At 38.3% G+C, this 25,563-nt stretch overlaps 1 protein-coding gene across 1 annotated transcript in view; it reads right to left on the reverse strand.

Annotated features, from left to right (window-relative positions):
- LOC308192863 (dermatan-sulfate epimerase) overlaps positions 1 to 25,563 on the reverse strand; it is a 201,412-nt gene that overhangs the window by 65,306 nt on the left and 110,543 nt on the right. Inside the window, exons 9-10 of the mRNA XM_080586857.1 lie at positions 3,525 to 3,643; positions 2,138 to 2,296 (exon numbers count right to left, since the gene is read on the reverse strand). Of these exons, the coding sequence (XP_080442983.1) occupies positions 2,138 to 2,296; positions 3,525 to 3,643 (278 nt within the window). The remainder of the gene's footprint in view (positions 1 to 2,137; positions 2,297 to 3,524; positions 3,644 to 25,563) is intronic.

The following is a 25,563-nucleotide window of genomic DNA, read 5'->3' on the forward strand; positions in this document are numbered from 1 at the left end:
ACCAACCATGCAACTGAAAACAGTTTTTTTGTTATTTCTTTCTGAAAAATGCAATTGCAAATTAGAGGCAATACTCCATTTATTTAATAATATTTTGTGAAGAATGATAGAAGGGAGGATTGTGTCTTGAATTAAATTTTTAGTCCCTCTCTGCACACACAGCATGGCACACAAAATCTGCAGTAGTGTGTGTTTTTGAGAAATGAATGAGAAGGCTAATGAACAATACTAAATCTAGTTTGCTACTGTCTAATTTTCAAACAATACCTGACTTTGTCCAGTCCTTTGAGTTGGCTTTCCTCCCTTCCTAACCAAAGGGTTAATGGGAGAAGTTGATTAGGGGAATGAAAATAAAACTTTCCTGGGCTTGTAAAGGGAGTCTCTTTGAACTAGTCCAGTTAAGTTAGTAGCGGCCAGTCAACTGCAGAGATATGGATGTGACCTGTTGTTCAGACTCCAGTGAGCAGCATGGTAATGAAATAACACCACTGACCTACCACGGCCCCCTTGGTTCAGATTTCTTTAATCAACACAATTCATTTCTCCCTTGCTTACCCGCTGTCACTGGCAGCGGATGTAAACTGACCAGGGGTTTTGTATGGTAGAGGTGGTATGTCCCTGAGATGCTGCCATCTGTTATCACGACTGCTACAGCTTTAGTGAAATGTCAAACACCTGTCTAAAATTTTCAATTTCCTGGTTGGTAACTGCAGTGATAGAGAAGATGGATCTTGTGAGGAGTCAGCCAGAGGTATCGCAACAAGATAAAAACAAATCATCACCAAGGGCTTAGAAACACATCACTCAATAACTCTTGCTTTCCAGGAAAATAAACCTGTGCTGTCTGCTTGTTTAAACATATATGTTTCAAAAGCATATATTGAACACACTTTAGAACCAATGGTTGACTTAAAAAAAATAAGCTAAAGCTTACAGAGATGTATGTTGAAAGCTGCCATATACTTGAGTCTCCAGTCAGAGAAAAAAAAAGATTTTAGGAGGATAATGAGTTATTTTTACTACATAAATTAATTAAAATGAATTATATTAACCTCTGTAGCACTTCTACTCATTGTTCCTCCCCCCCCCCCCCTTTTTTTTTTTTACTGAAGAACACATTTTTCTTGATAAGAGACTTCACTTTTTCTTCCCCCCCAACACTTCAGGAAAAAGGCTGAACATTAATGACTACATTTCCTTATTTTACTAAGTTAAATGTCCTTTGTTTAGAAATCAGGATAGTGGGGGAAAATATTAGATATGTCTAACTAAGAAGCAGATAATTTCAGTGAATGTATTTCCTTATTCTTGTTATCTGGGTGCAGGTTTGCAGAGGTCCTGTGCTGAAACTGGAACTAGATTATAGTTCTTCAGCATGACACACTGGAGGTACAACTTTGCCATCTGAGTGCCATTCCTTACCTACTTTGTTCTTCAGCAGTGGACAGAAGGATAAACTGTAGTAACATTTCACCGAGGGACAATTAAAGACTAGCAGTAATGCTAAGAGTCTGCTTCTCAGCTGTGAGCCACCTGGAAATTTTATTATTTATCTGAGGTAACTGTCGGTAGTTCTCATTTGACCAGTCTTAGGAACAGTTCCTCTTATCTGAGTGCAGCTGTCATCAAAATAAATAGCCTATGCAGCAAATTAAAAAATGAAAAAAAAAGCAGCAAATGAAAAGTTCTTTGTTTATACAGAAAACACAAGTAAACTGTATTTCAGACAGAGAAAAAGAGCTTTAAAACAACCTAGTAAAAATTACTGCAGTGACATGCAGGGAAATATCATGAACTCAGTGGAGATCAAGTGCAGCACCTGATAAGCTCCTGTGAAACTTCTCCTTGTAGGACACAGGGCAGGTTCTTGTTACTGGATAGAAGACTGTTTTATGAATAAGGGACCATATGTACAGATCTTTTTCTAAGATGTGCGAGTTATCTCAGGGTAATGAAGGCTCTGTGGCACCCATACAATACTGAGCTGGTACAGGATGGTGGCCAGGAGCATATGTCTATGAGGGATGCTGCCAGCAGCCTGGTGAGATAAGCAGCCTCATGCTCAGTACAGGATGCAGGAGGCTTTTCTGTAACTTGCTTTCTTCTGTTCTAGGAAATATCTGCAAGGAACCCTTACCTCATATTTTCCTTTTTTCTCCAAGGGCTCAGATTCGGTCTCTGCAGGCACCATAACTTTGTCCCCTAGAAGCTCCTCTAAGATGAAGACAGTTTCCCAGTTGCTATAGTGATGAGCTGGGAAAATATCTGAGTGCATGCTGTCACCAAAATAAACAACCTGTGAGGGAAGCAGCAAATTAAAAGGTCTTTGTATATGAGGAAAACACAAGCAAACCGTATCTCACAGAGAGAGAACAAGAGCTTTAAAACAACCTAATAAAAATTCCTCTGTGTTTACAGTTGGCCATGACAAACACAGATCTTGTCAATGTCATAGTTTGGAGTTTTATCTTCAATCAGTTCAGTAAGGAAAAGAATGATTCCGCATCCCCTCCTTGCTCTGACCCTTCAGGGGTGCCCATTTGGGACTAGCACACAGGACAGCACTGAGATTTTTGACTGACAGAAGTAGCCTGCCAGAAAGCAGTGGAAAAGACTAAAAAGAAAATGCACAGAGCAACTGGAATGCATTTTGGATGACTTTGGAGACAAGGGAGAACACAGAGCCTCTTGGTGATTCAGAACTTTTCTGTACCCAGTTGGTAGTCTAACCACTATGGAAACTGGGGACCCACCACCTTCAGTGGCCTTTTCATCCATCCAGAGCTGTAATTAAAATAATATGATCCCACTTTTCACTGAGGCCACCTTTTCATTTATTTGATCGATTTCCTCAAGGAGATTGATTTTGTGATGATAATCTGATTCTCCACAGAACTGCAGAAATGCATGACCATGCACCCAGAATAAAGCATCTTAGCTAGAAAGTTTATGTTTATCAATAAAAAGACTTACATACTCCTTCCAGTTTTGGACTGCAATTTTTAAAACTTTTAACTCATCAGGAATAGTATGATATTTTGGACTCTAGAACAGGGCCCATCATTACTAAATAATTGAGGAATAGTTGGTTAACTGGAAGATGATGAAGAAACAGGCAACTTTAGCTGCAGTATATAACGCGTGCAGCTTTTGTCACGCATCTAAATAAGCAGCAACTGCATACCCTTCTTTTAGTATAGGGACTACTAAAAGAAGCGAGTACTTCTCTTAGTACAGGGAGTGCACGCAGAACTTTTCACCATGAACAAGGCAGGAAATATTATGCAGCGGGGAATGTGTGCAGTAAGCTCACACTGTGCATTGATAGGCCATTGCTGTAATCATTAGTAATGAAGCAGAACAGAACAGTCAGTTTTGATGCATAATGGAATTGCTCCACACCAGTGTATGCAGAACAAAAATTTGTGACTTAACACATCATTAACAGTAAAACAAGATCATCTGGTGACTTTTATACTGAAACAGGGTATTTTCACAAAGATTTAATCTCACTTTTAACATACCTTGGGATCCAGTTTGCCAGTCATCTTCTTCAGTAGTTCATAAAGATGGATAGCATTACCTTGGGAATACCAACCCGGCTTGTCCAGTGACAACAGAGCCTCCTGCTCCTCGTCATTCTCTGGAACCAACAAGCAAAATTGCCTGCTGTTAGTGAGAGCAGCACATGCTTCTGAATTTGTAAGATGTGCAAGAAGCTGCCCGTGCACAGCTTGGAGAACATAGTCTATTTTGACATGAAAACAGCTCCAGTGTCTGGTGAGAGGTTCAAGTTCTGGTACTGGCTGTGGGTTCAGTTGTGATGTTTGGTAGATGGGGATGGCTTGTATACAAAGTGGCACTTAAGATGTGACCTTGCATGCTATCTGTTCAGCAAGTAGGAAATAAAAAGGGTAGGCAGACATGTTTGAGTAAAGAAGCAGCTGAGCCTCATCTGCAAGCGCTACAGAAGAGCTGAGGAATCAAAGCCATGGGCTTTGCTTCCCAAGTACTACAGCAGTGAAGGTAGAAAATTACACAGAGCAAACTGATGGAGGAGCTGCTGAAGAGCTAAGGAGAAACATGAGATAGGACGGACAATAACAGCATGTACTTTTCCCTACAGGAAAATTAGTTTCTACTTTTAAACACTGACATAAATTCAATGAAACAGGACGAGGTAGTTCGTTTGGGAATTAATCAGCCTTAGGTCAGCACATGCAATGAGCAGTTCCAGTTATCATCCAGTTTTGGGGAAGTGAACAGTATTACTGCTGGTGATGTAAACTTCCCATATATCCAAAATGGCAACTGTCAGCAAACAGGAAGAATCATTAGGATATGAAACTCCCAGGCTGTCCGCTAACTGTGCCCCAAAGCAGCTGTATCTGTCCTGGTGCCCACGTAACGTTATTACTCATCCAGATCCATGTGCTATTGTCAGATCTACTCTTACCAGCTTCTTGCTGGAGCCCATATACTAGCCTTAGTGAAATGATAAATGATACAAATTTAATCAGAAATGTTAATATTAATGTCTTTTGTCTGTCAATGTGGTTAAATGAAAGGGTGATTCTGTTATTCAGTCTCAATCAAATATATCTATTTTATTGGTTAGAAACCAATACAGTACTTTGCTCTGGCTTAGGCAGGATATCAAGGACATCATTTCCCCTGTTTTACAGAATTTTTCAAAGTACTTCAGATATGTTAGGGAGAAGACTGAGACAGAGAGAACAAACTTCACTCAGAGATTTCTGAAAACTGAAATGTAGATTTTGGAAGAACAGTGAAATGACAAGATGGCTTTATGTTTAAGTGCACTTAAGATGAACATGATACATTGCTCCTTTTGAAGGAGAAAAAAAAATAAGGAAAAAGAAGGGAAGAGATACAGGCAGTCTACCATCCTTTAGTATTATACATCTAAGAATTGGAATAATCACAGGATTTATTCTCAGATAAAACAATTCTATATTAAGGGTGTTTTATAAACTAGGAAAAAACAAAGAAACTAGAAAAAAAAAAGAAGTTAAAACTAGCAATTCACATAAAACTTGTGTGGAATCATCTTTTCCTTTATTTTTCCTTCAGAAACCTAATGACAGTAAGTATAATAACATCCATGAAAAGAAACCTCCTCCATTTGACATTTCCTGGCCTTTAAATTACTTTTGATCAAACAACTTTTGATCAAACTGAAGTTGTCAAAGTCCAGAAAGTTTGTTTTATTTTCTCTACATTTTTAGACATATTTTTAAGGCTGACTGAATAAGTAGACATAATTTTCAAACAGCATGGACATAGAAAAAGAGCACTTCTCAAAACAACATTTTTGAGCTGCTACAAAAACTTTCTTGAAATTTGCCAAGATTTCTGAAGCTATCGCTGTCTATGACAATGAACTCTTCATTCATTCAGTCAGGAAATTGTAGAGAACAATGGAGGTATTAATAAAAGGATTTTTAGAATAACAATATTATAATTGCAAATATGAGCCCTATGTGTTACAGTAGCACCAGGTGTCTCCAGCAAAGATCAAGACTCTGCTTTGCTGCTTCTAAGGAAAGGCATGAGGGGCAGCCCTGACTGAAAAAATTCACTCTAATTACAAGGTAAAAGACCTCTCGCTCTGTGAGACTCATTACTGTCACCCCTAGCAATGGGATTCATCTCACTTAACTCGATGCATCCTGAAGTCAGGCTTCTAATTTATATCTATAATCTCAGCTAGCTGGCCAGGCTTCCTTGGTAGGCAAAAAAGTGCAAGAAATACTTTCTAGAGGTTCCAGCTCTGTAGAAGTAAAAGACTTAATTAAGCTAGAACTTCATTTTCAGGCAGTGAAATTATGGGAAATTTCAAGGCTTGGTTTCTTCCTCTATACATGGAGGCAGCAAACAGCATCAAGATGTTTAATTAATTACAGGAACACCTTGATTTTGGAAGGAGCTTCAGACAGCTGATGAATTAGGAAAGCTCCTTTATATTTCAGATGTAAGGTTATTGAGATAATGGATCAGGCAAACCTTGCGTCTTGAACTATCTCATACGGCTGCTCGTGTTCATACAGCTAGTTCAAATGTGTGGTGACTGTCAGTTTTATTTATATAATCTAAAGTGGGAAAAAGTGTACACCTCAATGGTGTTTCAGTTGCAGCAAGACACTAATAAGAAAGGTTTCTAATCCAGTTCCACTTTCCCTGTGGCAAAATATAGTCAAGAAAATTATTCTTTAGCACTGACTGTTAAGGCCTCTTGTGGTAGGTCTGCCATGTGAAGAAAAATACATCACAGCTTAAAAACCATTAATGCCACAATTAATTCTGGCATTGTATTATTTCCTTGCAATAGTGGCTACATGACAGTGCTAAAGAAATCCAGCTATGTCCTGAAATAATTCTGCATAAACGTGATTATGAGACCTTCTAATGTATCTTAGATATTCTGAGCATAATTTTGGCTGCACTCACACAAGAGGAAAACTGCTGCTGACCTTCCTTCTATCTTGCTGTTATTGATTCTTGGAAGTTCATTCAAAGGTCAGAAGTGCTATAAATATTACTCCAACAGGAAGCCACACATATACAGGCTGGGATGCTAATGCTTCAGGTCTTACAACTTGGGCAGAGAGAGAGATGTCCTGACAATTTCAAACAGACTGGATAACCAGAAAGAATTTCTCAGATGATTTAGATAGAGCAACTTGCTTCCTTCTGAAGTCTAATATATCACTGCAGCCTGGATTCCTGGCTGCAGACTAAAAGCATGCCACAACAAGAAATGCAAAAGCATCAAGCAAGTAAAATTAAAATTATTAAAACCAGAAAAGGATTCTATTAACACACTCACCCAAACCTCAGCAGTGATTCAGAGCAATTTTCCTGAGGGGCAATTACTGTTCCTTTGTAACAATAACAACAAAACCTTGACTCATGCCGGGGCAGTATTAGTATTGCTGGAATGGCCATTTGCATATTGCTGTGTCTAACAGCTTAGGAAATGTGCTCTGATTCAGAAATGTAATTCATAAGCAGATACAGTTTTTCAGATAAACTAACTCACTAACACAACTCAGTATCCTTCTTTTCATAATTTTCTTAACCGTGAGTTGCAGGTTTATAACATGGGCCGAGGAACATCTGGTTCCATTCTACACAAATATGCAAAAAGTAATCAGTGAAGCTTATTCCCATTCAGATGACGACTGATGGTAATTTACTTTGGAGCAGAATGGTTTATTCGGAAAGACTGCACATGCTTGCTTACTGTGGCGTGCTTTGCTATCTGTTTACTGGTCACACCTGCCCAGATGGAGGCCTGAACATGTGAGCTCTTGAGGTTATGTCCAGACAGAGAGTTAGGCCAGGGTCAGAGCCTGCACTGAGGTTGATTTTCACCAGCTCAGCACCCGCAGGACCACCATCCTGCACTGTTGTTTAAGTTGTGTGGCCACACAATGCGTGTTAGTCACATGCCGGGCCGAGAACCTGCTGGTGACTCGCCAGAGTGCCCGAGGAGACCTCGCACTGACGTGGCCGGGCAGGCGCTGCGGTAAGACACAAATTCCAATTGCCTGTGGGTGATGCCAGCCTCAGATGTGCTATGGCTCAACTGCAGTCTGTGTGCAGCTCCCCGGTAGTCCGTTTCTCTTCCTTCCTATCTTTCTCCTGATAGTCTTGTTACTGCCAATTCTTGTACAAACCTAGTTAGGCTTATTAGGGTTACTGGTATTTTTTGATCCTTTGAGCTGTGCAGTAGAATAAAAACGTTGCCACTTCTCTATATACCTGCTCTTGCCTCCTCCTAACGATGGGCCTATCACTATGTGTAGGCACTTAGCACAGATGTGAGTACGTGTTTACCAAAGCCCTGGTTACAACCTCAAGGGGCTATTGTAAAACAAATAGATATTATGACCCACAACTGTCATATGCCTCCCTGTAATTTAAAATAATGTCATTTTAGGCCCCGAGGACATTAATATAAAAGCTTGTTTTTGTTCCAGCCTGGCTTGCAAGCACAGTCTGATCCTAGATGGCATTTCGAGTTCACTTCAGAAATACAAGGCCTCTTTTTCAGCAAGTGACTTGGGGCAGGAAACCACATCGTTTTACAGGTGAGACAGAATGGACCTGCCTAAGTAAAATCCCCCTGGGGCTTCTTCCAGTGGTAAGGGTAATGAGACAGGATAAGTTCCCCTACAGACCATGTCCCCCATGAAGAAAGTAAGTATTCATGATCTTGATGGAGGCAAGACTACATCTCGAATGAGCCTAACAGGTGATGGATAATGTGCAATAGCACCAGAGCAGCCCTCACCAAAGCAGCACTGCTAATGCCTCAGTGGGGCTAACCCCTTGCCTCTGCTTGGATGGAGGCAACCTCGCTCCTGCATGCACGCCTGCTGTCAGGGTGCTGGGATGTGCCAGGGGAAGCAGTGCCCACACTGCTTTGTGCTATTTGACATAACTGTGGTGGTCCAGGGGCACAGGTGGGGCATTGGAGCAGCAGGTGAACACTTTGATGCTCCTCCGCTGGTAAGGCACAGCAGTTATGCAGCTCTTGCTTCTTGGAGTATGCCTCTGACAAACTGGAGTATATTGCTTAAAACCCATTTCCTCTCTACTGTAAGAACTGAGATGAGATGGAGGCAAAAAATCATGCCCAGACATCCACTATACTGAAAAAGATTTTTAATGAATTGCTGAAATTTCACTGCTCTTTTCCCTTTTCATGGGGAGATCCAGCAGCTACTGAGACTCTGGAATTGTCTGTCCTTCCCTTGGAAATGCCCCAGACGAGAGGATTAGCTGCTAGTCAGGATTCATGCAGGTATCATTGTGTGTTTTGCCGTCCTTGAAATACTTCTGTGCCCTGGAAGCAGCTTGAGATCCATCTGTCCTGCACACGCACCAGTGCTTGCTAGTCTCCTATCTGACTGGATGGCTGCAGGAAAGTGATAAGCAACACATTATTCCCATGATGAGGTGATGAAATAAAAGGTTAAGGCTTCCAAAGTGACTAGTGATTTTGCCTGTATCCATTTTTGGCTGTTGTACCTTATTTTTCAGAAAGTGCTGAGCCTGAAGATCAGTTCCCCTTCCTGCCCTTGCACCATTCTGCCTTCTTTGCAGTGGATTGGATTATTGGATTATTTTTTTTTAATTTTATGTAGCCAGTGATATAACCTTCTTTTGCTCAGTAACCCCAAAATATACGTACTCATTCTTGCAGAGAACTAAATAACAGTATTAGTTAAAGCTGGCAATATTCCAAAGGAACACCATAAACAAAGAGAGGAAAGTATGGACACCATCCTGTGGAAAACACACACACACACAAACAAAAACCCCATACCTATTTCATAATAATGCATAAGTACTACTTATCTAATTACTAATGCTTCATTTTCTCACGATGGACTTGTGTGTTTGTGCTCATTTATAAGGCCTAATAAGACCAAAGTGAAAGATACAGTGAACTTTGAAAGTGTCCTGGGCATATAAGAGCCACAAACTTCTTAGAGAAATGAATTTTAAAAATGTTTTACAGTTTTAGCTCCACTAAACCTCTTTATTTTGATTGAAATCAGCACTGCTGCTAAAGATTAATTGTGCCAAGCATTAGGATATGTAGACTGAAGTTTTACTTGTTTGCAAGAAAATCACTATTTCCTTTATAGCAGTTAGCAAGTAAGTTTCTTTAGGAAGTTTTTATTACTGTCCTACAGGAACTGAAAATAACATATCACTACAGATTTAGCAATTTGTTTTCAAATCTGTCAAAGCATTAATTTTATACCTTCCCAGGAATAGTCTGGCTAATGAACAAAGCATTTCTGTTTAAAACATTGAAATGATGAAATACAAGCAAGGCCTTCTTTTCATTATTTTTGGTAAATGATTCATCTGTAAGTTCATTTCTAGATATAGTTCATGCATGGATTTGGTGAAGCCTTTTCTATAATTTTATTAAATGTATTTATAACTCAAGGAACTTCTATTTTGGAAGGGTAAGAGGGACAAAAATACTGAATTTCATTTCTTCCTTGCATATATTTTGTAAGCTTTTTTTTTGTTTTGTTTTTGTTTTGTTGTTTGTTTGTTTGTTTTTAACTGGGATCTGGGGGGGGGGGGGGGGGGCAAATGAAAAGATAAGAAATGAATTCCCTCCCCAGAACTGTTGCATTCTGGACCTCATTAGTTTTGTAAGCAGACTCCAGAGCCTCATAAACGAGGAGCTTCCAATATCCAGACAAATGTCCCCAGACGTCTCTATCAATATTAATATTCTAGTCCTCCTAGAGGGCATATAATTATGGAGAGAGACAAACCTTTCCAGAAACCATTTCAAATTCAAATAAGCCAGGAGAGGAACGGTAATTGAGAAATCAAAACAAAGCACATTATCATTTCAAGAACATACAGTTAGTTCAGTTCAAGCAACTGTCTATAACTTTTCTTACCAGGTTCTGCTTCGCTGCTGTACAAAAATTTGACATTTGTAAAATCCCCTTTTTTTTTACTGAAGTACTGGCTGTCCATCGTACAGTCAGTATGAACTGAACTAATTTTTAGGAAATAGGAGTTTTAACTAATCAAGCTTTTTTTCTACCATGCTTGTGTTCAGAAAGAGGCAGCTCCAGCCGTGGAGAATTTGCAGACTGAGAGGTTTCTGTCTGAGGAAGGGCTGCCCCAGGGACATTGCGGAGTCACACAGAGCTTGCAGCTCTGCCAGAAAGACAAAGGATCCTTTTGGCCCTGTTCAGCTGCTAAGAGGCTCTTCTTGGGTTATCTTCCAGAAGAGTTCATTACTTTTGAAATCGTGCTAATCTAAACCAGAGTGGTTTAACCTGAGCAGTGACAAGAGGCTGTTTTGGCCTATTTTGGACTGCATCTGTAAATGCAGAGCTGTGTGGCTTGCTGGGCAGAGAGCACCGTTCCTCTCAGGAAGATGTTGTGGCTGACAGCATTAGGTTGTAATAATGGCTAAGTACTATGGGAAAAGCTCAGCTTTTTGGGTAAGATGGCCAGACAAACATTCCTTGAAGTTTTCAGGAAAAGGGAAGCACTGGAGGGAAGCATAGATGAGATGAGGGCCACCAGCCAGATGCTGTGACCTAACCTGTGAATGCACACAACTGTGAATGCACACAACTTCCTTGCATCGAGCAGGCTGCCATCATGCAGCTGACTGTAACCTTCTAAGTCTCTCTAGCAACACCTACTGAAATAAGACTCACTGGAATTTGCTCTTCTGCACTGAAAATCAGCACTGCAGTGTGGTGGGGAAAAACTTCCTGCCATCATTTACCTCAAGCTCTGACACTGAAAGTAAGTAAGAAAGTAAGAAAGAAAGAAAGAAGGAAAGAAAGTTCTTTAATCCTCAGTTATGGCAAGTTATTTTTTTTTTTAAATTTTGTTTTTAATATATACATCTCTTAGTATTTCAGGTATAAACCTTATTATGTAAAGTGAATAGACAATTTCATTCTGAACAAGCATATCTCCATACAGCTGCTGCAAGGAGCCTTTGATTTTAATTTCCTAATTTCCCTAAATTCAAATACCATAATGATTGTGAAGTAGACAAGAGCATGCATAGTTATTGCACATACACATTTGCTCAGAATTCAGAATAGACATTTTCATTAACTCACTTTTTAAAAATGTATAGCACATGTATTAGTCATTTATGATATATTATTAAAAACTAATATGGCAAAGTTGAGTTATAGTTTATATGAGAGCTCCATTTTTTTTTCCTATTACCTAAAATCCTTACTTTATTTTTATTAATTAATTCTTTTTCAAATTCCAGCTTTTCAAATATCAGCTACCTCTGATGGGGCAAAAAATCCAGTTTTACATCAACCTTTAAAGACTAACTCAAAATTCAAAATTTCATAAGTAAAATTTGAAATAAAATAATAAAACAAACAAACAAACAAACAAACCCCTCCCTTCTTCCTAATCGTTAAGAAGGCAAAACCATTTTCTTAATCTGTTCAGAAATGTTAGAAGACATCTGCAGGGCTTGTTCATATAAGTTACCTTGTAGAAAGGATTAACTAGACAATGCACTTTTTCAGTTCTTATCCACTATCTAGATTATTTGATGTTGAAGTTGTGAAGCTATATATATATATATCCATTTATACATATATATACATATATATACATATATGTTTACACATAAATACATGTAAAAAAGTGGAGCACATGGGTTGCATGCCATCACCCTCCTTAGCATGAAAAGTTGTAAGGAAGAGCAGCAGTATCAGTCCTGGGTATGTATAGTTTATTCCAGCACAGAATATAAATCATCTATGTAAGCTGGGAAACACAGAAGGAGGTATATAACTGAGACATAGAAAGTGAAGACAAATTCCTCATTGCATAAGTTCTCAATGCAGGAATTTGCTATTTCCCTGTCCTAGGGACACGCTGCTTGTTCACCTAGAAAGTGTCTTAGCTGCACTTGTTTTGCTCTCCATACTTACATTTGTTGCTTACTAAATTTATAAGATTTTAGAGATTGTGTCATTTCGATGTCTAAAGTAACACGTACCTCTCCCCTTTAGGGGAGAAGGAATGAGAGGGAACAAATAATTGCCTACATTTAAAGCAGTGAAACAGAATGGAGATGAACACGGAAGTGAATAGGAGGCAGCTTTGCAGAGGGAAATAACAGTGTTATGCATTGCACAAGTTCTGCAACATGTATCTCAGCAGAAAGAGTAAGTCTCTGTCTTCTCCATTAGGAGATACAGTATAACTCCTGAGAATGAAGATTATTATGCTCTTCTCTAACACTTCAAATTTGACTTAGCATCATGTTCTAATACATGTTTTTGTGACAATTGTATTACTTAAATCAACTTATCTTTTTCTGCTGAACTGTTTATCTAGAAGTCATAAACTATGGAAAAAGCAAAATGATGTATCTTTGAATATACATTTTATTAAAATATTTCCTAAAATTTATTTCAACTACCACATGCATTTTGTACTAGAAAAGAAACAGCAAAACCTTCCATTTAATTTGGGGAATAAAAAGTATCCACACAGCCTTCTGGCTGTTAGTGTCCGTCCAAGCATACAATAGCTGCAGATAGTGGTTATTAAAACCTGGCTCAGCCCGTCCCCTGACTCAGCTGTTAGAAGAGAACAACCCCACCCAAGCCCAGGACAGCTGCCTTTGCCCAGTGCTGCTGGAGAGGTCAGGGCGGGTGGCGAGCGCCTTCCTGCAGTGCAGGGCTGGGAGCCTGGGCTGGGCACCTCCTAATGCTGGGCAGGGGCTGAGGGCCCAGCTGTGCTTTGCCTGCTTCACTGGCAGTGACAGGAAGATGTGGAACTGGTTCGCAAATAATTCCTGTCCATCCCTCTTATTAAAGATTTTTTTCCTTGAGAAGGGGAGGGGAGGGGAGGGGAGGGGAGGGGAGGGGAGGGGAAGAGGAAGAGGAAGAGGAAGAGGAAGAGGAAGAGGAAGAGGAAGAGGAAGAGGAAGAGGAAGAGGAAGAGGAAGAGGAAGAGGAAGAGGAAGAGGAAGAGGAAGAGGAAGAGGAAAGGAAAAGGAAATGAAAAGGAAAGGAGAAGGAAAGGAGAAGAGAGAAGAGAAGAAGAGAAGAGAAGAGAAGAGAAGAGAAGAGAAGAGAAGAGAAGAGAAGAGAAGAGAAGAGAAGAGAAGAGAAGAGAAGAGAAGAGAAGAGAAGAGAAGAGAAGAGAAGAGAAGAGAAGAGAAGAGAAGAGAAGAGAAGAGAAGAGAAGAGAAGAGAAGAGAAGAGAAGAGAAAAAAGAAAAGAAAAGAAAAAAGAAAAGAAAAGACAACATAAAAATTGCTTGACTTGCTGTCTCAGGGCTTCACAGGCATCCTGCTATTTAGAATTTATGAACTACGCACATTCCCAATATTTCTAAACAAAACTGGATGTCTTAGATTTTTTTTTTTTTTAATTGAAGCAAACCCTACCATCTGTGGCTGCTGAGAGTGGGGTTCTGGCTCCTGTTGATCCTTGACTTCCTAGTACATTGTACAAGAGAAGCAGTACATTACATTAGATTACACTTCAAAACCACACCAATATTAAAACTATTTGAATATGGCTGTGTCAGTGACATGATTACACTGGCATTTGATTCACATATAGATACTAAATTGTGAACATTTTTGTTATTAACAATACTTAGCACTTCAAGTAATAATTAAAAATATATATAATTTGGAATATAATGGCACTAAATAGTCAAGGCCTGTTTTAGTAAATATGGAAACTGCCACTGATAGTTTAAAATTATAAATATGATAAGATGCCAAACATACCAGAAAAGAACAAATCATCAAAACAAACACAGTGGGTGGTCTTGTTCAACAGTAAATAGAGGTTGTTTTTTTTTTGATACATTTTTTGCCCTACAGTTTGGTTCTCTTTGCTTATGAAAAAGTTCAAGGAGTATTAAAAGATTGTTCAGGACCTAACATCGATTTTAGCTTCAGAGAATCTTGCTGTGGAGACGTACCTTTGATTCATCATCAGTGAATCCCAATGGTGATTTTGCAATCTTAAGGATTAAGGTCCTCTTAAGGAGGACCCTTAGATCCTTTTAATATATTCTATACTGTATTTGACATTATTATTATTCCTTCTGGAGAAAAAAAAAAAAAAACTTTAAAAATTTGGTTTTGTGCAGTGCACTCTTGTTGTGAGAAATACACACATTAGGGTCCATCACAGAAAGCCTTCAGCAGTCTTTATTTCCTTATATGAAAGCATTGAAGAAAAGTATTTGGAAGTTATGTGAATTGCACTGGTGAGCAATTAGGTGGCACTACACCAAACTCCAGATACGCAGGAGAAAAAGGAGAAAGTAAAGTAGGAAACCCCTCTAGACCACTGGTGTGCTGGTGTGAAGGCCAGCAGCAGAGCAAGGCGAGCAAGCACAGCTCCTCAAGCACTTGCCTTTCAGAGAGGCGTGGGGAAGCTGTGCCCTGAGGATGTCCTCTGGAAGGGTGCTCACCCCTGGGACCTTGGCAGGGAGGGAGCTGCTGGGAGAAAAACATTTTGGGGGGATCAGGGTTGGCTGCATGAGGAAAGGATGCTGCAGCAATGCTTTGGTCTGGGTTACTCTGGCTCTTGGGACAGAGGGTTCTGCCACAGATTTCATCCAGGACCCTGAGTGCTTTGTATGTAAATAGGAGCTTTAAAGCTCCCATACATCAGAAGCACTATGAATGTAAATATATTAACGTCCATGAAATGGTAACAATAGCCATCCAAGTAGTTTAGGAGGGGAGAGTGAGATGAAGATGAGAGAGGTGGAACTGGAGTTATACAGACTCAGGATAAAAGAACAAGTAACTGGAATATGATGTTGCTCAGACCATGAGTGCTGAGATGAGAGACAGTGAGAAAACTTCTCCTGGGGGCCAGAGAAATTAAAAAATATATCCTTCCACCTGTCTATATAAGGCATGCATGCTGACATCTCTGTTGAGACTTATGACCTCTGATAGAAGCTGAGCAGAAGGGAAGGACCAGGTATATGTGCACATGAAAGACATGGAGAGGTGATGGCAAGGTCAGTCTTGAGGTCTGGGGACAATTTCATGGCCCTGTGGACACAAGCCATTGGATGGATTCACAGGACGGGCAAAGAAGTTGGCAAGATTAGAACAACTGGCAGAGATTTCAGATGCTTATTCAGGCCTGCTCCAGGGCTAGATGTGTATCTGAGGTGTCAGGGAACATCACAGTGAACAACAAGAAACTCTGTTCCTAAAAACTATTAAATCTGTTGAGTTATAGTGTAACTTTTTATTTAATAAACTAATTGAAAAACATTAGGAAATTAATGTTCTAAGAAAGTGGTAAAACTTTTATGTGTCAAACAGTCACTGTAAATCTCAGAACAACATAACTGGGCTGGAGATGGTGAGGAAGAAAGGAAACTATTACTTTCTGGGAAAGAAAACTTAAGCTTTGATGGGAAGATTGACATGAAAGATTTGTAGTGTTGGTTTTTTGAAGAAGTGAAAGAAAATGATCCCCAAGACATTTCCTATAATTCTGCAGTTCCTTATCTATGCACTTTGTGTGGTTTGCAAAACCACTCAGTGTCTAAGTGAACATGCAATTTACCTTGTTTCTCAGAATCAAGAGCATTAAGCCAGATCTCCATATGTAGGAATTTCACAGATAAAATCTCTTGCTACTATTATTCCAGAAAAAATAATCATCTTGGAATGCTCAGCATTAGTCTGGCAGTATCTCAGACACCTGGGATCTGTGGACAGCAACAATATATAAATTCATTTTGCAGCAGATAAGAATCAGTTCAGAATGAATGTGTTTACTGATGAAGAGAAAAAGTCCTGTGGTTGCTAACTCTACCTAGAAAAACATGCAACATACATATTTAAGTTTAAAACATCTGGAGTCCTACGTGAACAATAAAGAAGACTGAAGAACAAAGAGAGCAAAGAAGAATACGGTACATCACTTTTACCTTTTCCTGAGCTTTCAGTTTGTATGAGATAATTCCCTTTTGAACATCAGCTGCAGAGGGCTTGCTACTGACCAATACAATGTCCCGTGATTGACTGTCAGCCAAGAAACGTCCAGGCTTTGTGTTCTCTGATGTTTTATTTGCCCTGTACTGGGTGGGAGAGGCAGAGCTGCTGCAGAGCTAGTTAGTTCCCTACCCACCTAAGATGTCCCCTGTGCACAGTAAGTCCACACCTGTTATTTATTGCAGCTCTCCTATGCCACTTACCACTTTGCAAGTGCTTCTCCCAAGTGCTCCATAAACATTAAGTAAGCCTCAGGATTTAGAAACTGGGAAACCAAGGCAGGGGTTCAGTGTCAAAGCACACCACATCTCCGTGCAGGCTTTCCTCACGATTCCCCTTAGTGTTCTCAGCTCTTTTCCAGGTCTTCCTAACCAGCTCCTTTCACTATTTGCTTCCAATAGCAGATCTGATGCCTGCAGTACAGAAAGCAACATGTGCTTTCTGTGAAAAACAATTCTACAAACTAACCTTAATAAAAGCTTGACATTTTGGGAGAACACACAAGAGAACTCTAAAGTTTCTTAATGAAAACCAGCACATACAGATTCATGGAAACTATGCTGAAGGGAAGCTTTCTGCAATGGTTGCCAGCTCCCAATCTGACAGGAATGTACCATACACAACTCTTCATTTTTGCTCTACTACAAACTGCCTCAATCCTAATTTCCAAATTAATGAAAAATCAAATCACAATGTAACTCTTTACCAGGCGCTTTGTCTAAGATGAAAATAATTACACAGAGAACAAAAATAAAGAAAAAACACAACTTTCCTCACTTATTGTTTACACATATATAATCTATGGCAAAGGATATTTTTTCCCTGCAAAGTTGTATTGGTAAATCTACCAATGATGTAGAATTTTTTTTTTCTTCCAAAAAATTCATTGTGGAATTTGACAGTGGTTTAAGGACTATTATGTGAAGTTCAAGCAGCTAAATGTGCACCAACCAAATTCACACAGCTTTGCACTGAGTCTTAGTACATTAGTAAATTTTACAAACCTGTACTGATCCATCCTGCAAGCAGCCAGACCTTAGCTGTAGGCATGGAAGTAGACCAGCACAGATCACAGCTTCCTACTCAGGAGGTAGCCTGGTTCAATTCAGCTGCTAAAATACTGATGCCTGGTGACATTTGAGATGCCTTATGGTGTCCCAGCACCTTAGTCCAGTTGCAAGCTGAGAGGCCATGGGTCTTGCATATCTCCTGTGCAAGACCTGCGCTTGTGTTCCCTGGGGCTCTTAATTAGCCCTGAGGGCTTATGCTCAGGCAACAAGTGCACCATGGCTGTCATTCAGCTCCAGATGCAGAAACATCAATGGGCCTATGATATGAAGCAGAGCCACTCCAGATTGCACTATGAAGCCAATGGGGCCAATGTATCCTATAGAGTAGAGCATAGGCACTTCCTTTTGGGCCATTGTACAGCTCTCCACTGACCGTGTTGGCTAGCTCTTCATTACCTATAATGATAGTAAGCTGAGTAATATCAAAAAATGATAGCTAGCTAGGGTAGTTTCCATATACAATGGTTTCTATAACCATTCCTGGTACTTATTTATTGCTCCTTTTTTATTATTTATTTATTTATTTATTTTTTACCCAAAATAGACCTCTGCGATTTTTGACCTAGGAAATCACCCTTACAACATAGTTGTCTGTCAAGCTTTTGCTTAAGGGAGAGGCTTGCAACTAAATGGCAAGAATTTGTTTCTGAATACTATCTAGCAAGAAGAGAAGCCTACTAAGACAACAATGGAGTAATATCCTATTTGTAAACAGAAGTTGAGTCTGATAATCATCTGTATGAGTTAATAAGCTTTCCACTGGGACCTTTTCCATTTCATGGACGAAATAAAATGTATTTGTATAACCATCTTATACTGAAAATGCAGGAAACAGATCAAAAGGAAATATATGTTCTCTTAATCCCAAAATAGCAGTTGACTTGCACATGTTTTGTTTCCCTAATGTTCCTTTCAGTCCTATCAGATCTCCAATTTAGTTCTGACTTCACTCCCCAGTCCTGGACAGATGCTCTTATGTGTGCTTAGAAACAGAATGAAGATGAAAATAAATATTTTGTATAACCAGAAGGAATATTTGAAAAAAAAAGTTATATTCTAGAGTTTCTATTCTGAGTATTGAAATATGTATATAAATAATTGTTATATATTCTTCAGGTATTATATTATCCTTGCCTGAGCTCCCATGTGTCTGATGTAAATGTGCCACAAGCCAACGGATCATTAATACTACATCTTAATATTCTCTTCAGTGAATCAAATTAAGGAAGTTTACGTCTCCCTCAGATGTAATCCCTTAGTCAGCCCTTTCAAACTTTCAGTATTTTTATGCAAGTGTAACAATGAGAACTGAAGTTATCATTTCAGAAATGATCCTACTAATTCTGCAAAAAGAGTTCCTTCTGCAAGCCCTGCTCATGTATGGAAGATATTCATTTGCCTTTTTTTTTTTTTCTTCCAAATAGTATTGGGTCTTCACATTCCTTAAGAAAACTTCAATAAATGCCAAATCTTTTTCAGCATCACACTTTATGTTAGAGTATTATCACACTATAAATGTGATCTGTATTGAGTGCTGACTACTTTGCTTCTATATCTTGCTTTTGGCTATGTTTTCTCAGAGACTATGGAAGAAAAGATCATCTCCCCTTAATAATATTTTCATGTGTTGGAGGAGAATTCCCTTAAGCCACAGAAGTCTGTATGCTGAACACAGTTTTGTTTGAAATATGAACTGGTCATTTAGGTATTTTGGCTTTGGTTTTAAAAATACAGGCTAGGATATGACAATTCAAGTTCTGTGGGAATTCACTACATAGAGAGGATAGGGCTGATAGGCCTTAGGCTGTCTTATTGCTGTAAAAAAAAAAACATGAAATTTTGGATGAATTGGGTTTCCTAAGCATGGCAGCTTTCATGACTTATTTTCCCAATACTGCTGGTGCAATCCAGATCAAACTCTAGTTCCATTCTCTGCTAATATCCTGAAATAAACAAAAACAGAAAGTGACTTCAAAATTATGATTAAGAATTTTCTATCAATCCTGACTTCTAATGACCTCCTTACCACATGGTATATGTGTTGAAATATTTCAATATAACTACTGTTATTAACTGTATTTGTAGTTTATATAACTACTGTATGTTGTTAAAACAACTGTTATTTTTAAATGGTGATGTATAGCAACCACATTTAAAGCATCATCATGACTTACAGATTTTGCGATATATTTCCCAGAAATAGGTTCTTTAGTAAACTTTTTCTAACTATACAGGCTTGGAAAACTTAATATAAACTCAAAATTCACCAGATCAGCAAGGTTTGACATACTTGTCTATGAAGAAAGTTTCTTCCATTAAAATTAAACATAAGCATGTTCTGATAACCAATAACCAATTTTATGAAATCATTGGTATAGAACTGTCTTCTAACACAAAGACCTGTTCTAGCCTGCTGCTTTTGATAACTTGAAATAATTACTGAATAATTATTGTATTATTTGAAAAATGTCAGTGTAGACCACATCAAGTTAGTAGGTCCAACTCCTTAAACTTATAAAGGATATATCACTGAACCACAAAAAGTAAATCCAGAAGAATTAATTGCAATTCTGTTATCTTAACTTCCCCATTATGAATCTTTGGAAAGAGCTAAAAGGATTTTCACAGTCAAGACTCTCATTGAGTCCTTATGCAAACATAGTTTACAATTCTTCATTGCTTCTGGATTAGGACATTAGAGATCTTAGTTAAATATGCAGATCTGCCAGAGATAAGATTATGGGTAAGTCATTCAATCTTTTTGTTTCAGTTTCTTGGCTCTAATAGAAAAGCTAGTATTTTTGGTTTTCTGACAATTGTTTATCTCTTTTGCCCATGAATATCTTGAAGACAGAGAGTGACTCTTATCATGTGCTTGCACAATACCTTAAACAACAGTGTTTTGAGTTTTATCCAAGCCTTAAATACAATGTAATACAATCAATAACTAGGGTTTTGCAATAGTGTTAGTTAGTTACTGCAGCTCCTTTTGAAAATGAAATGCTCGTTCCATAGACAAAGAATTCTGTTTTGGACTACTTGGCAATTATGCTAAACATGTTTTCCAGTTTTAACAAAAGGAATATTGTTTATATGCAGCTTTTGAAAGCTTTAGCTTTCTTTGAAATAGCTTTCCATAATATTTTTATCAGTCTAGTGCGAAACACAGTATTTAATATCAAAGGTAATCAGCTGAAGCAACCCCTGCTGTCTTTACACAGAAGCATTTTGCAGTTTTCAGTGTTTTGATTTTTGGATGAATAACTTCTTATTTCTTTTATCCTCTGTGGTACTTTGAACACTAGGCAAACATATAAAGAACTTGGCTTGAGACATTTACTTCAATTTTTTTCTTTTAAATAAGGATAGGCATTGGGGAATGTATCTACGGTTCAGCTTTCATCTTCAAAAACAAACAGATGCCCTATTTCAAAGACTACTTAATTTTTTATTTTTAAATAAAAAAGGAGTTGTTTGTGAACAATAGTGGATATAATGGGGCCTAGTTTCATCTGAAGTTGTGTTCTTGCAGTTGGATTTGCTGAATGTCAATAGGGTTCAGTGTCTCATGGATGCTTTTCCAGTAGCTAGGTCATCTGTAGCCAGACTCTCCTGTGTTGATACTTAGCTATCTGATGAGGAATCAGTTTACACCGTACCCTTTCCTTGATCTGGGACAGACAGACCATACACCCTCTCTAGTCTGTAGAATCTGTAATATTTCTGAGAATACTAAGCCATACTCAAATGTGGCTGAAACTGTGTTGCTGATAGAGGCCTGCAGTTGGGGACGGGGAGAAATTCCTATGGATACATGTCATGTGATTGCATAAGCCTCAATATTTTTGGAAAACAGACTAATGTTGAAGAAATAGCTTCGTAGATCTTCTGGCTAATATAGTTGAGGCATCAACCAAAGGAGCTCAAGAGACAGCATCCAGCCCACTTTCCAACAGCTGGCTCAGCTGATAGCCATGTACCTCCCATGCCAGTTAGGGGGCCAGCCCCTGAAATCCCAGCACTTGGCCCATACTCCCAGTTTACACTAAACTGTGCTGTCCTTGTAGAAACAGAAACTGAACTTGGCCACAAAACCTCCAGCTTATGATCGGTGAGTATATATAAATGGCACAATGAGAATCTGTTCTCCCACCACTTCTGAAGCAAATACCAGAAAAGCCCATTCCAAGAAACAAACAAAACAAAACCCCTCCTTCCCCTTAGCAGAAAGAAATGACCTCTCTGTTCAGATTACCAAAAAGGAGGTATGGTCATTGAGAATTTGGCTTACTTGTTCTTTGGCTACCATGCAATCTGACTACTACAGGGTGGCAACTTACAGAAATTACACCAGTTTAACAACATCATTGTAAAAGTGGATACATATACAAATACAAACTGCAGACTTGCCCCTCACATCATTTAATAACAGGGCTATAATGATAGGAGTCGTTAGGAGTTGGACTCAGTGATCCTCGTGGGTCCCTTCCAATACAGGATATTCTATGGTTATATGATAAACTTCCAGTTAGTAATAAAAATTTGCTTCCTCAATTTCTAATTTGATTTCTCTGCAATGGAACCAAAATGTTCTGAACACGAGTTTTTATGAGTCAATGACCATCAAATGGGGTAGACAAGGACTTTGAAAGCTATCAGAACAAAGCTTTATGTCAAGGAAGAAAGCTGGTTTTGCTACCAGCTGTTAAAAATGAATTGTGTCTGTCCATGATTTTATCATGACTCTACTTCCCAAAAGGATGCATGTATGCACTTGCCCAACTTTATTTTGCTTTTTTTTGCATCTGTTTGTGATACTTTCACAGAGACCACAGTACTGAATATGTACGAAGCAAAATCCAGACTGTTATTGTCAGCTAAGACTATGTTTAGCAAACATGAAATAAAATTTAACTGTTAGAGAAGAGGTCCTTTGCTACAGCCTCCTGTTTTACCAATCATATGGCTTAAATACAAACATGTTGATGATACAATAGGAAACGATCAGCTCTCTATTCTCAAATTATTCCCAAACTGTTGATTTCAAACTATATATAAGTACTACCTAGCAAACTTTATGAAGATTAATTGATAAATCACTAGGTAACAATGTCCTTTTCAATGTTTGTCTGTAACATAATAATCCTTATAGCCCCTAATAATCACTAGGTAACAAACAATGTCCTTTTCAATGTTTGTCTGTAACATAATAATCCTTATAGCCCCTAATAATCCTTATAATCTTTGATAATCCTTATAGTTTTCAAAATAAAAAAATAAAAATGATCAGGATCTATTACTGAATATGAAAAATTTTCTATTTAAAGCCTTTCATCAGCTACACCACTTACATGGTTACAAAGAAATTTCACTTCCTCCAGAAATGATGGATAATCTCTAGTCATGAATAGGAAATAATTTTTCATTGGTGACTTGGGTATAGAACCAGATACTTTTTCTCTTACACAATGGATCCCCAACCACCAGTGAGATACAGAACCTGTTACTGGTATTACAGAATAAGGACAGCCTTGATCTTAACTTCCTGATGTTATGAGGTAAAAAAAGATCTAGTTTTGAAAACTAGAGTATAAACATATGTCATTTATTAGTTATAAATTTCCTTCTCCTTTTCTAAATATCCAGAAAATACATGACAAACAGTGGCAATACGCTACATAGAATTGCTAAACAAGATCTCCATGAAAAGCATTGCATTGCTTTCACGGACTATATGGCACTGGGGGATGTTTTAACAATATGAAGGCACTCATTTTAGAAGTCATATGGAAAACATTTATGGACTTTATTCCTTCTGATTAATGCAGCCCACAGCCAGTACAGCCTTCATACACCATTCTGTCACAAGCTCTCAGCAAATGCGCATTATTATGTAGCCTCACGTTATACAGTATTTCCAGGCAGGCTGATACGAAGAGGCAACATGTCCAAAAAAAAAAAAATAAATATGGCAGCAAGCACAGATGCATTAAATAAAGGAACACCAGGATTCAACAAGGGAGTGGTTTACACAACTCTCCTCTGCTGATGGTGGTGTTATTTTGTTTGTATCTTCTGAGAAGCAGGAAAAGTGGCCCTTTGTGGACTTCCCTGCAGAAGGCTTCCCAAGCCTTCAGGGCCTTTGGGTTGGAAGCAACCACATCTCCTGGTGTGGCTGATTCTGTGCTTCTAAGATTGGTGAAGAGAGATGATTAGAACAATTAATATGGCCAGAAAGAATAGGTAAGCTTTATGGAGTTTTAACCTCTAAGGCTAAAGGTAAAAGGAAATTAAAAATAGATATATATTTTTGTTTTCAAAGAAGCCTTTGTTGTAGAGGTAGCAACTGAGACACTTATTACATAGGAATTATAACAACTGAGCTATACTGTATACTCAATTCAAAGTGATTTCATTGAAAATGTCATAATTTTCTGGAGATGGCATATATGTTCTTTAAATAAGTGAATGATGCAAGACTAAAAGGTATATTCTCTTTTAACAGTGGAATGCATCTATTTCAAAATTTCCACCTTTTTTATATATATATTAAAGTTTTTCTAAGGGTATTTAAAAATATTTACTGGGAAGTACTTTGGTACTCTTCTGCCTGTGAAGACAGAAGTTTCAAATAAAAAGAACAACCCAGAAAGAAGTTATATGTCTTACACATTCAATGTCCAGGGAATGAAGCCACTCCCTTCCAGATCCCACTCCTTGGGCCTAAAAGGCCTTAGAATATAAATGCATAAAAATAGCTATATAAGCACAGCCTCAATTCTCCACCCACTTCTGTATCCCATCTTTGGCAGTAATCAAGTCCAGATGTCACAGAAGAAAACTTAAAATGCAGACATGGGATCACCTCTTTCTTATGAAGTCTTGCAGACCCTAATAATCAAAGACTGTCTTCACACAAGTACGTCATTTTATATCCTGTCCCCTCATTTTCTTTTCTAATTGATCTTTTCAGATCATAGCATACCACTGTAGTAGACTTTAAAAGGATTGAAAAGAATCACTGAGGGAGGAAAAAAGCTTAAGTAGTGAGTTGTTAAAATGGCAGTTACAAGAGAATTGGAAAAAAACTGGAGGACTGAAAAAGACTTTCCTGAATTTGAGACTACATCATATAGGAGAGGCACCACAAGCAGGACAGGAATTTGAGTGCAGGAATAAGGCAGCCAGCCTAGAAGTGTAACTGAAAGTGGGCTTTGAAAACATGAGACCCTCTGCAGGAGAAGGAAAGTGGGTTTGCTTCTCTGGGCATTGGACAAAGTCACAGAGCCTCAGAAAAATTGCATCCACTACCACTCCACACACAGGATCTTTGGCTCAAGCAAAGAAGATGCATATATGTGCACACATATATGAACATATATCAGCACATAAACTCTTAAATATGCATTGTAAATTTAGACACTGAGCACATAACAATCTACAATGCAATTTTAATTTATCAGAAAAATAGATCAAAGTAGACAGCAACTGTTCCTGAGCTGGAAATGAAAGATGTGAAAGTTTTATTTAGTACCAAGAGAGAATACACTGTACCTACAGACTTAAAGGACTCAAGGAAATTAGGGCTATCTTTAGCATTTCTATTTTAACTCTGCATTCCAAAAAATATATTTGGCAATGATCAGAACTAGTACTCTCAACATGGGATTTACACAAACATTGTCAACCAGATCCTTAAATCTAATAGCTTGAAATGTTATTAGCATTTTCAAGATTTATTTAAATAATTCCCCTCTGTAAAAGAAAATGTAACCTTATGAATAACAAGTGCCTGAGATAAATTATGGAGTATTTGTATTATGGCAGTAGAGATTTTTGTTTAGCACTGTTCTCATAAAATATGTGCTTTGCTACATAAGCTACACCTAACTATAAAAACGGTTTTACCAGGTAAAAATAAAT

Source organism: Anser brachyrhynchus (genome assembly GCF_964034855.1).
Source record: "Anser brachyrhynchus genome assembly, chromosome: 3".
Lineage (NCBI taxonomy): Eukaryota > Metazoa > Chordata > Aves > Anseriformes > Anatidae > Anser > Anser brachyrhynchus.